General features: G+C 27.8%; 1 protein-coding gene across 7 annotated transcripts in view; it reads left to right on the forward strand.

Annotated features, from left to right (window-relative positions):
• Positions 1-12,214, forward strand: part of LOC113559948 (trehalase) — a 90,466-nt gene extending 78,252 nt beyond the window's left edge. For 6 of the 7 annotated variants that reach the window (XM_026965737.2, XM_026965740.2, XM_026965738.2 and 3 more), the window contains one exon: positions 9,173-12,214. In XM_026965737.2, the coding sequence (XP_026821538.1) occupies positions 9,173-9,278 (106 nt within the window). In that variant the 3' untranslated portion in view covers positions 9,279-12,214. Of the gene's footprint in view, positions 1-1,773; positions 2,644-9,172 lie in introns of those variants that run through there. The other variant, XM_026965743.2, reaches the window with a different exon arrangement.
• The last annotated feature ends 2,438 nt before the right edge of the window (positions 12,215-14,652 follow it).

The following is a 14,652-nucleotide window of genomic DNA, read 5'->3' on the forward strand; positions in this document are numbered from 1 at the left end:
AATATACAAAACTATATTATTATTGTCTAAAGAAGTTTTCTTGTCATAGCCGCGTAACAGTAGGTACCTACTTAGCAGGTCTCGTCAGTGCAGCTTGAATTTTACATGTCCATGGTTTTCGTAATTTTGCAATGTTTCTGCAACAAAATACAATCAACGAGTACCTAATATTTTATACCTAAATATGTTATAATAATATATATTATATACTATTATTTCGTTTTAATAACCATTATAATAAATATTCGCATAACGGGGCCGAATTACACCAAAAAATAGCTCTTGAAAATACATTTTACCTCTTAAAAAATTTTTTATCAGCTTTATAGATACATGCCCATATGTATTAATACGATGGAAATACAGATAAAACACGTTTTTACAAAATATATTATTTAAAAAAAAAACATTAATTGATCACAAATAAATAGGTGTGTTTTCTATTGTTATACTTTAAATAAAAATATATTAATATTATAAGATTAGATACCATTAATGATATTTAACTAAAATTAATTTTTTTTCTACAAACATTAATCACAAATAACAAATTTATTTATGTATTCAAAACAAACAATAAAAAATCATTCTCGTACTAGAAAAATTATGATTTTGGAAAATTACTGTAATAAAATTCGTATGTTTTCGTTTGTTATCACTCACACGATGTCTATTAATTTTCTTACCATAATTTATACTATAGAAAAATCAACTAATTATTACATAATATACTTTTATAAAATGTCAATAAACAAAAAAAGTTTATCTTATTTGGAAAACTTATTATTTATTTCAGTAATCAAAACTAAAAACACGTAATAAAACTTGGGACACACATTTGTCATTCAGGGGACACATAATTTTAGGCCACTAATATATAGTAGAAAAATGGGTATATACGATGAAAAACACGATATACTCTGTATATATACAAATATCTAGAATACTGTACCTATGCGGTTTGCGTACAATGTTTCCAGATCAAACTATTCACATTGTGCAATTGCATTTATATTTCCATTATTGTTTATTTTATACACTTAAGCAATATAGGTACCTATTTACTATTGTTTTGCGTATCATTTATAACGTAGAAAGGGAAAAAATAAATCATTTTATTATGAATAAAACAATTACGAACAAAACTATATGGCATGCATATGTATGAGTATAACCGATACCTCTACAGTCTACTAGTCTACATAATACACATATTATAATATTTTGTTTAACAATATTGATATTAAAATATAACAAAATATTATTAAATTATAAACAAATATATTATATATATTTATATCCGTATAAAATACTGCAGATCCGATTATGTTATGTCATTCAGTGCGAGTGCCATAACTATGTATTTATTAAAGGAGATGCAAACATATATTTTTACACGGCCAAATCAAAATATAATTTCTAAATTTTTAATCAGTTCAATGTACGATATAGGTTTAAAAAAAATACACGTTAACATAGTTGGACCCTAGCTATTTTATTAGTAGATTAAATCATAATAACTTAATATATTTTAAATCAACCCAGTCGGCCCGGTATTACTAAATTCATCCCCATACCACTAAGTAGTTTTAGAATTTAAATAAAAATTAGGTGAACAATATATTTAAATAAATAAACGAACAATTTTTACGAAGGTATTTTTTTCGAATTATAAATGAGTAAATTTATATATACTTTTCTTATATGTGTATGGGTATTTTTTAAACTAAACCAACTAATTGATATATTATGTGTTTTTTTTTTTTGTTTCAGATGTTTACAAGTTAAATTATGTAGTTAAATTATTATAAGAACATTCCCTTATGCAAAATCGGAAGGATCTCTTAATTATCAGGTCAGACGTATTTAACAAAGAGGTTTACTTAGTTGATCATTAGTTTCTTTATTTGTGCTATCACATTAGCCTAATTATTGTTTTTTTTTTGTTTTGTTTTGTTTTTTTTTTTTTTTTTGTACATGTGAGTTAGTGTTATGCTTTAATTTATTGGCACATGCAAGTTTTATATGGTCAAAAAAAGGAAAAAAAGTTATATTTAAAAAAAACATTACCTGGCATACGGAAAGACCAACTTTAAATGGATAGTAGTCCAGAAGTAGATCTAAAGTTTTAATCTGAACTTACTAGTGTTTTTATTATAGTAAAAATAATATAATATTAATTATTAACTATTATTAATTAATGGAGTTTAAGTTCCTTCGAGCAATCGTATTTCTGTGAATTCAACCAAATCAATTATAGAGTTGTTTGCACAGTATGATATTTGCTTGACATTTTAATTGAAAAATAAAACAAAGTGATGTAATACTTTAAGATTTTATAAATTATAGTTAAACACGTTTTAGTGAGATTTAAACAAAAAACAAATTTGCGCGCCTAATTCAGTCTAACGGGTAACAAAATGTGTACATGCCTCGTATAGTCGGTCTATGTGTTTCATTCTTTTTTTTCTTTAATTTATTATAGTTTTTGAATTTTTTTTTTAAATTTTTAATGTGTCCATGACATTTGCCTTATATATTTTTAAATAATATATTAAATATTTAGGTATACTTCTATCTAAATTCGTTCTGATCACCCATTTAGAAAGACACATATAACTAAATATCAATATTATATGGTATCGCATATACCTATATGTTTTTTAATTATTATTCTTTAATAGTTAATATTATTTAAATGTATAACTAGGAATATTTTATTATTTATTTATTTATTTTATATTTTATATTTGGCATAAATTAATGTTAATATATAAATTGAATGGTAATATTAATGACGTTTAAAATAAAATAAACTTTTTCATTTGTATGTAAAAATATATTAATTCACGTGGTAAAGACCGTATCAATTAAACAATGAATGTCACAGAAGACCACATAATTATTTCATGACAATAATAATATATAAATATATATATTTAAAATGATAAATTCATTATAATTATTTCGATTACGATAAATAATTATAAACTAATAATAAGCATAAGTTAATGCCATTGTAACATTTTATACACATTCCATAATATATATATATATATTATAAATTATAATATGGGTGTCTGTTTCTTGATTTTCATGTGAACGATATAATATTTATTAAAACAATGGTGCTGTGTAAGACTATATCGAAATAGTTGGCTCAAGTTAATTTATATTATTATATAATTATTTTGTTTTGTTTTTAACATAACAGCTCTAGTGCAAATAAGGTTTTATTCGAAATAATTATACCGCTTCCAAGTAGTTCCTATACAGTAGAATCCTAGTAACTTTAACACAATAATATTAACAAATACATCGTCATTAATATTTTAACTCTGTTGTTAACATACATACATATATATACTGCACAAAACACATTTTATATTATAGTAAACATTTTGTATAATTTAATGGGTTATTTTTCACTTTCGCGCTGCAATCGGATCTAGTCAATTGCCAGTCATTTATAAAAACATTAAAACAGTACTGGCACGATTATTCCATTAAGCATATATCTAAACAATCACCCAATAAACCTGTATACATAATATGAGATGGTAAGGTATGTAAGTACCACCACTCACCTTTATGAAATAGAGAGAGGGAAGAAAGAAATTGTTAAAAATTCGAGTGCAGCTATGTTGAAAGGGAAAAATAATCTAAAATTTCGGACTTTATAAGTAGAAAAAAAAGTTAATTTTTTACACGCATACCGATTTCATAATGCCGCCTTAGTGGCAGTTGTTTTATGTACACCACACACTCACACTCGCATACAAAAACTACATACATACACACACATACATACACACGCACACACACACATATACTTATATAAACGAGCAACAAGAACGATCCATGATTGTAGAAAGCAGCTTGACCATAAAAAAATCCCTCTCCTTTCGCTAAATTCTAGTTATCATAATTAATGTAATTATTTTTTTAATCGTTTATGTAGTTGGCGTTGAAAGTTCATACATTTTACTATTAAATATTTTTTATCTAATAGTACTAAATAATAGATTTATTCGATCTAATTAAATTTAAATTTTTTGTCACAGTTTATATTCATTACAAGTATTATTATTTTTTACAACTCACACTTATATAGTACATACACACATACATATATATATATACTTATATGTGGGTGTGTGTGTGTAGTCCGTCGTTCAAAAACAAAATAATAGCATTTTTATGTTACCATGACATAAATATTGTTTTGTACATCTGACCATATGATATATCTTGCCGATTTGATGTAATACTATTATACGATCAAAACGTAAATCGATTAGTGGGAATTATATCATGTGCAATTATTTCATATTTATATATGTTATAAGAATTTTTATTTATAAAAGAGAAAAAAGAAACAGTAAACATTTTGCGCACCGATTTGTACCTGCTTGCTTTGTTACCATTTTTACTTTTAAATTTAATAATGATATATTATATGCATCAAAATTGTATGTATATATGTATTATATAACATATTATCCATATATACATATTATATTGTTTTATTTGCACTGTTATAAGCTTATATACATACATTTAGTTTTGTTTTCAATAATTTTATGCTAAACATGTTCATTAATCGTCTTTTAAAAGTGTACCTACCTATCTAATATAATCTGTTAGTTATTATTAATATTATTATATTTTGTCAAAAGCCTGTATTTTATAACGTTTTGATTAGTATTTGTAAGTTGGCTTTTGATTGTTTTTTCCCTCTTGTTTCTTAACGATACTTGTATGATAATTATTATTATTTTTATTATTATTACTACTATTATTTCTTTACTATCATTATCCATTATGATTAAATAATTTAATTTAGTAGTTATAATTTATTAGAGAATGGATATACTTATTTATATAACAATGTTGTACAAAACGCGATGCGATTACGTTGGTTCGGCTACCTACCCTTTCATTTTACATATTATTAATTATTTATACCCATATGCATTGCAGTCATTATTTTCATATTATAATTGTGATATTAAAATCCAAACAATATTTACGTATAATAATTCCTGTACGTCATTTACCATTATAGTTATATCCGTACGTATAATATTACGCATATTATGTGTGGTGTATTATTATTATTGTAATAATACTATAACTAACGGCTAATAACCAGCTACCGAACCAATCGTACGTCTCATCGTATTTTTTTATTATTATTATTATATTACCGTTAACAATTTTATTTCTAGTAAAGTTTGTTGTGTTTTTTTTCATTTTCACCCGTAACATAATAGTATATTATAATATATTATATTACCTATATTAATACCAATGCATATACATAATTTATAACGTAGTTTGGTCCGGCAATCGTACGAACGGGACGTCGCCTGTAATGATATAATATAATATTGTGTTATACGAATCCCACGGACGCTTTGTCGGATGTTTGTTTATAGTCTCACAGTGACGTTTACCAAATAATTTGTATTGTATCATATAATAATATATGTATGTACATATACGTATAATATTATTATTTGTACATTTATTTATTTATTTTCATCTAACTCATATCCAAATTCAAAATATTACATACGGTGTTTATACATGGGTATAAATTTATACGTATACGTTTCTGTCTACATGTATAAATTCAAAATTAATATTTTTGCGAAATCGTTGAATTTATTCATGTGCACGCGTATACGTGAACACGTATTACCGAGTGTCTTTGTATACAGGGCTGTGAATTGAATGCACTAAAAAGTATAAACTATACAAAACTATAAACATAAACTTATATATAAGTACACTAAAGAATTGTCAAATTCCTATGCTCTATTTCAGTTGTACCTATGCTCTAATAATACCAAATAATGCAAAAATAATTATAGAAAATAAAAAAGGCAAAATTAGTTTATTTTAAACAAAATTTAAAAATTATATAGTTTTTTAATTAATGCGCTTCGATATAAAAAATATAATTTTGTATACGTATTACGATTTTTTATTGAACTCGATTTTTTCTACTATCCAGTTGCGTCAGGAAATAAATATGCAAATTCACAGCCCCGCTTATATATTGCTATACCTATACGTATGTCGTCATCGAATGAAGAGTGATTAACATCATATACAATATTTTGACCATGTGTTTTGCATTACCAATCATCATGTTACGTTTACCTAAGTAGAAGTAATTTGATATCATAATACTATAATATTAGCGCTTCGACCCCGACAACATATCATGCCTACCAGCTGCAAACGCATTCAGTCGTGTGTACTTTACTGCGTATAGTATAATAGATTTTATACAACAATAACATTATACCTATACCTCCTATTAATATTAATATATTCCTACCTAGTTTTGTGCATGCTTTGTAAGTTGTTGGTGGGCAAGCACCGTTGTTGTTTCGCGTAGTTCAGGCTTAAATCATTCGCTGTTCACACACGCATACATACATTATCGACATCATCTACAGGTAATATAATAATAATTAATTTATAATATAAACCTATTATCTAAATAATATTATTTAGTAGTTTGTTAATAATATTTTCATGTGCCTTGTTTATGTATTATTATTATTTATTATATAGCATTGAAAATTACCATTGGTGGCGCTGCGACATTTCGTGTATATCGTTTGACAAATTGATGAAAATAAAAACCACTCCATTGCACCGCGATTCCCAATAGTAGGGGTTGTAGGGGGTGAGTCCTATGTTACCGTCTGAGACGAGTTTTCTACATGTGTGTATATATATATACACTCGTTTGTTATTTATCTTTTGGGCCAATTGCGATCAATCAATCAACAATAAAGAATAACACGTATTAACATTGGCGGATCTTGGATATTTTGATGAGGGGGACATAAATTGTACAATTTAAATCATAATTTATAATACATACCTACCAACTCTTATTTTTAAACAAAATTGGTAATTTTATTTAGTATAAAGTTGATTACATAATATCACATATCAAAATAATAATTTATAGATATAGGTAATATACACGACGTAGTCATTAATAAGGAAAAATATCTTTATAGATTCTCATACTTTATAGCCTTTATAGGTCGAATTGAAGTCTTTGTTTATGTTTTAATAGTATTATTCTTATGTACTGTATTTTTCATTTATATGATACTCGTAGTTACATAAGAAAAATTGTCGATAGAAAATTGATAGGGGGCACGTGCCCTTGTGCCCCTCCCTTGAATCCGCCATTTCGTATTAATAAATGACGATTAAATTCGAAAACATTCTCACTGTTATAGATCAACGATATTTAAATAGACAAACAATACGATTTACAACGAACAACGGGATCTTTATCGTCCAATAGATAAATCATTTTTACAATTATAATTTCGTACACATTAACTATTTATGTAGGCGTGATTTTGTACTGCTAATTGTCGCCTGTGGATGATAAACCTATATAAAGCGTTTTATCCCGTCCACGTGTATACCACCCACAAATTGCAATATAAGATTACTCCTATTACTCTGTGATTTATGTTAAGGAGGGTAGGTCAAGCAACATTTTAAAGAGAAACTATCCAACACCGATTACAGCCATCTATTAACAACTTACAGGAGGACGATCACGTCCTACAGCTTTAGGTACGTCGTCATTAATTTACCGACCCCGTGCGAAGACTTGTGACCCGTTGAAAACAAAACATTATATAGGTCCATTCCAATAATAGTGGAAAATTGTATAATAACGTATCGCCATACGTATATGGGGTTAAAGAAATATAGAAAGTAAAGGACGGTATCTATCAGAATTTAGTATAGACACGTGTGACGTGTCTAGTACTAAAGTATCTAGATATATAATCGTTACTTCGAGATTTTTTGTGTCTGTACATTTCTCACATTCTCGCTAATTGATTTTTTGAACTCAAACGACTTTAAAACCTACATATAACGTTATTCCGAGAGAAACGTTCATAATGCGATCAACTAAGAGGAATTTTTCTCGAGTAATCTCGAAGAAAAATCTTCATTGTAGAAACTTTTAAATAATACTATCCATCTGTTCACGGACGTGTTTCTTTTCGAAATAACCGGAGAGAGAGACAAAACAACGAACTTTTATGTGGCATTCGCTCAAATTGATGATCTCTTGGTAAAATATATACAGCTCTCTCTAGTCTCTACCGCGCCACGATAATATTGGTTTTAAAACAAAACAGCGTTCGTCATCCATATGTGGTTTAGTTGGTGTTTAAACTTACTAATATTTTTTGCCAAAATGTATGTTTTTAATAATTTTTGAACCTTGGTTATTATCAGAAAATTTGGAAAACCCTAGTTAAAATCCAAAATTGTGGGTGACATTTTGTAGCAATCGATGGGGCCAATAAGAATATTATTTAGTGTCAACAATAATATTATACGCATCCTCGCATACATTATAGAATACCATCTGCTGCGTCGTTTCGATAACAAGATATACTCAAGCCATATTAATATATCCCTGACCGTTTTTATTATGGTTATTCTAGTTCGAGACCCCACAACCAGCGATTGTCTGCAAAGGTTTTATCTATTTATGAATTTGAATTTTTTTTGTAGTATTAGTAGTATATAATCTATCTATAGTGCATACGCTATAAAAATATCGACAACAATAAATGTGGAGTGGAAATAAATAAATAGATATGAGTATCTACATCACGACATTATAGTATATGGTGTTGCTCTACTCGTCTTGTCTACTCCGCTCGTCAAATAAACTAAATTTCATATTATGCATTTAAGTTTAAAACAACTTTTTGTAAAAATAATTGACACTAAAAATACTATAATGAATATCTTAGATTATATTTTATCTTAATCAAATAAAAAAATATATCGAAAAATTTGTGAAATAGTAAGTTATGTTAAAAAAAATCGCCATGCACACGATGATTAGTGTATAAAAGGCCAAAATCATTCGTTGACAAAACCCACGACAATAAGGCCGCGACAATCGCTGGCTGACCGACGCCGTGATATCTGATGTACGGTATACGAACAATGACCATAATAATAATTAATAGATACGTATAATGTCTATACAATAATAATAAATAATATTAATATAATAGATACATATGTTACGAGTATAAATGTGTAACATTATCGATGGATAATTTGCTTTTTCATTTATATATTTCAGGTTCGCCGTGTACAAAAAGCGGTACCAGCTTTACGCGTCCGACCGAGCCCTGTGCAAAAAAATGTGCGGCGGCTACACAGAGCTCAAAGACCTGACGAGCGACTAGAGACGCCGACAATTTTGCACACCGTAGTACGTCGTCCGTTGTTCGTCGATTCACTGCATCCGCTCTTGGACGTAGTCGTCCGGTGCTCGCGCGTCACCATAATTATAATATTATATTATAATATTATCGTCCCCGTCCTCCGTCAACCCCATGCGAGGCGTATCCACTTTGCCCCTATCCTCCCCCTAAAAAACACTCACTCTGAATACAAAATGATCCGAAAATCTCACACCACTTGTACTGCAGAGTGCGATGATATTATATTATATAATATAATATAACCACATATTGTTAATAGTACACCGTAATATTTGGCGTCCGGCCAACGTATTTTTGATGTTGTTATATTATTATTATTATTATTATTATTAATATTATCATTATTAATTTATTATTATTTATTTATTATTATTAGTAGTAGTAGGACTATTAATAACGATAATGTTGTCTTGGAACATAAAAATATATTAAGATTGACGAAACCGACACGAGCAATATAGATATAAGACGACGTTCGTGTATAATATACATGATTTTATGTATATTCTCGTGGTCTTAAAGTATTATAACTTATAAGTATTATATAAGTATTATACATGCTTATCGTCGATTTTTTTGATTTTTACGTTTTCGGAACGCCACGCGCACTTAGCCCGATATCGAACATTAATAGACACGAAAGTGATTTCCACGGTCTGCATTCGGTTATACACTTATACTTACAGGTACAGAAAATAATCATTAGTAATGTATATGACTGTACATAATATTCGTATAATATGCATCAGATATTCAGATAGATAATTTTTAACCCACGAGGTTAAGTACACGTTTCTCTTTGATTGCTCATGTTTCAAACGTGCAATTTATGATTTATTTCAGTACAATTATATTTTCCAGATTTGCAATGTGAGTACCTCACGAATCGGTGGTACCTATACCTATAATTTCCCTGTGTATATTACTATTAATTTATTTGTGACGACGTGAGTAAAATTCTGGGTTTTTTCCAACCGCTCGTCGTTGACTCAGGCTGAAAACAACGACGGAGAACATTCAATTGGACCGCTTGCTCCGTACTAATAAAAAATATATATTTCGGTTTTATTTATTAATGATTTTCCACGCAATCGTGTGTTTTCCTATGTTTTTAAAAACTATCGAGTTAAATGTCGTTTGTAGATTTTTTTATAGAATATCGATTTACATTGGTAGTAAACGACCAATCAACAATAATATTTTATTGTTATAAGTTTATAATACCTATTACAAAATGTAATCATATTCGAACGATTTTACGCGCTTTGACAATTTAATGCTGTAAATAGGTAGGTAGATTCGTATTATATATTATCTATTTAAACATCTAATCGTTGACGTATATTTAATGTGTATATAATTTAATATAATATATTGTGAGAATAAAAAAACAGCCCCCGATAACGTCAATGCTTGTTAGCTTAAAACGTTTTATTTTTTACCCCTCGAGTTTTAAATATTTTTAACACTTCGCGAAAGCTCAGGTATACCACGAGTATACAGATGTATCTATATTTATATATAGGTAAACAATATTCTATAGTCTATATCTATATGTTCTCAATACATACTTATAATTTTTAGGTTTTAATGGGACATATATATATATTTTATTTGAACACATTATTTTTCTAATACAATTACCGAAATGCTTCCTTTAAAACGTTAGGCAACTGTGAAAATATTAATTATATTATCGAGTGACAATGACGATGATGCTGAGTCGTAAAATTATGAATTTTATTTCTATTGACTACTCTCACCGCAGACAGGTTTTCAATATTGATACCTATGTTATTAAAATGTGTACGATTACCATCTATCAAATAGTTAAATTACATACTATAGGTATATAGTATATAGTGAAGTGCATAATAATAATCGTTTCGGATTTAGCTGCGCAGCGATCAATCAAAAATCGCGTTAAGGCAATAACCAACGAAAGCAAAAATTATCTAGGTTATTAATTCATTCTATATTAGGTATTCTTAATATGATGATAATAATAATAGTAATAATAATATGATTCATTTCTATTCGTGTAATATAATATGCTTCTTTTATCTCGAGTATAGGTACATATTTTATAATCATTCCTAATAGTAAATAGAGTAATAATATTAATGAAAAAATTAATGACCAAAATTTAAGTATGCGTAAGCGTTAATACATGTATACAAATATATTCCTAAGTGGCTACGTTATCATAAACAATTGAAATAACGTGTATTGACCAATGACCATCCGTCGTGTTCCGATTTGGTTATTTGGCTAAATATTAAAGAAAAAAAGTAATCTAACTGACCCTATGCCGGACTAAATCATCCGTAGGCAAACAGAAACTTAAGCCGAATTTTTCAAGACATTCTTATCCGTAAAATACAAATACATAAACAATAAAATGCTACTCAAAATAACTTAATCCATCTCTATTTCAAATAAATATGTTCGTTATTATAATTTTGTAATTTTCAAAAATCTTTGAAGAGCATTGCAGAGTATAAATACATATTAGTGTTAAATTATAAATTTTAAAGCACAGGTTTGCTGTCAACGAAATATAAATAAAAAAATCTCGAGCATCGTTTTCACGGCACTTCTGATGTTTTTTAATTTTTTTTACATCAAAAAAGTTATGATGCCTAAATTTTAATATTTATATACTATATATCCCATAAATTCATAGAGAATTTATGTAAATAAACATTAAAATTCGAAAAAAAAACTTAGTAAGTTGTACCGCATAATAGACGGCCATTTGAAATTGCGATTGGTGTACGAGGTGCCATATGCTACGCATACAAATATATACAGAATGATTCTTTATCAAACTACACTCATTATTTCAAAAAGTATTAATGTTTTTGAAAATATTTTTTTACATAGTTTCAAGTTGTTAAAAAATTATATTTTTAAATATTTTTTATACTTATAATTTTTTAAGTTTTTTACTTTTTTGAATGACAACATAGTGTTTTAATTTCATATTCCAAAGCAAAATAATTTTCGAAGTATTATGATACATAAAATTCGAATTTAGGGTAAGTAGTTTATGAGTTATACTTATTTAAAGTTTATACAAGCGGAGTAGTGGACAAACATTTTGCGGGGTAACCCCGTACCACTCCACTCCGCACAACTAAATTTTAAATACGTAAAATACTCATAAAACACTCGCCCTAAATTCGATTTTTATGTATCAAAATACTCAAACAATTATTCTGCTTTGGAATATGAAATTAAAAATCTATGTTGTCGTTCAAAAAAGTAAGAAACTTAAAATATTATAAGGATAAAAAAATTTTAAAAATATAATTTTTTAATAAAAACGTTGTTTTTTTAACAATTTGAAACTATGTAAAAAAATATTTTCAAAAACATTAATACTACATGAAATAATGAGTGTTGTTTTATAAAAGAATCACCCTGTATATGTATACTAATACATAGATTATCTACGTTACCTACAATACGTTACCATAATACTTTGTAGCTTTAAACTTTTTACGCATTGGTTATTGGTGAATTTATAAATTGTATATTGTAGACCAATAAAACGCAAAAAGATGGTGTATATTCTGCCATCCCTATGGGTCGAGGTCACTGCACTGGGGTAAATAAGTGTTGGCAAAGGAGACTATTTTAATCTTCCGTCAATATGTGAATAATGCTCTTCCAATAAAATTTCAGTTAAAAAATAAAATGTATTGTATTTCCAGTAAATCCTTATAATATAATAACCCGCAAAAATGTCGCCGCATTGAAACTAAAAACTTAACGATTAGTTCAAAAATTAACATTCTTAGAATACATTATAACAAAATGATTTATAAACCCCTCCCACCATAACCGTTGTTGAACTATTTAGCAATTATAATGTTCGAAAATTTGTAAATGACAATTTTCATTTGTTAAATATCTACACCAAAATCTCAATCCTCAGACGCGTAGCGAATGCATGCCCACCACTATCTATAATATGATATTCACGTAGGTACGTGACTTTAATATCTGCAATTATAGCGTAGGTACTATAAGCGTGTTTGTATTATAATATCGCCTATTACAATAATTATTAACACAAGTTAATTATAATAGTATACATTACCAACGTGGCTACATAAAACGTGCTCGACCACGGTCGGACACTTCGACGTCATTATTTTTATTCTAATCTATAATATTCTCTTAGAAATATCGTACACAACATAAACATATAAATTATTATATATGGTATTTTTCGTCTTATGTTTGTAACAAAGCGCTTTATATATTATGTTGATACATAAAACATTGCAGTGTATTACTGTAGCTGTACAACCATAGTTGTAAGACAATCTTTTTACTTTGCGTGTACTTATAGTATATATAGGTACTCATGCTTATAATAGGTATATTATAGCTGTGACGTTTGCGAATTTTTTCTCTTTTCCTTAAATTCTTACGATATAGGTATAATATTACGACTGATAGATGATTAGGATCGCATATATTTATACATACTCGTGTAGGTAATATATATTAGGAATCGCGCTGTTTCTTGTATTGTAAATTGTAATAATATATTATATTTTTAACACGAGATTTTGTGAATCGTTACCCATAACGTGATGACCCGATTACCATGTCGGCAGTACCTATTGTGTATAAATGTTTAATGTTTATTGTTTGTATAAATTACAGAGACGTGTGCCATGTGTTGTGCGCATCATCATACATTGTTAATTCGTTTTGTTGATTATTGTCAGGTTCTCGAGTGCAATGATGTAAGTAGTGTGTGGTCTACCCTCTCGACATGTGATCGGCCAGCAGAGTCTTTCGAAAAATAAATGTATTCCTATATAATATATTATAAATTATTGTGTTGACAAATGTTGTGACGGGTAGACCGCCCGTGTTATTATTATTATTACGATTTATAAAGTATTATTATAATAATTACCATTATTGTAAGCTGGTGTACTCGCCGTAAGTATAGTGGCTGTTTTTAAAAAATAAAAATAAAATTTAAAAATGTAATTTTGTATTGTTTTATTATTGTTCTCATTAGTTAATTACCAACTCTTCAATAACTACGGTTTGTTGTTTTTTTTTTTAATTTTTAGAACAATTAGGCAATATGCCTCTTGGCATACGCAGTGTATGATATACTTATATTTGGAAGAATTGCGGAAGTCCTATTTCTATTTTTATACATAAATAAGATAATATTTTAATGATTAATATATAATCTATTCTAAAAAATTCACGTAGGTAATAGGTTGTTCACTAAGCATTCATATTGCATATTACTTACTAAATAATATTTAAATTAATTGATTTAAATTTTTAAACA

The sequence above is a fragment of the Rhopalosiphum maidis genome, chromosome 3 (assembly GCF_003676215.2).
Source record: "Rhopalosiphum maidis isolate BTI-1 chromosome 3, ASM367621v3, whole genome shotgun sequence".
NCBI lineage: Eukaryota > Metazoa > Arthropoda > Insecta > Hemiptera > Aphididae > Rhopalosiphum > Rhopalosiphum maidis.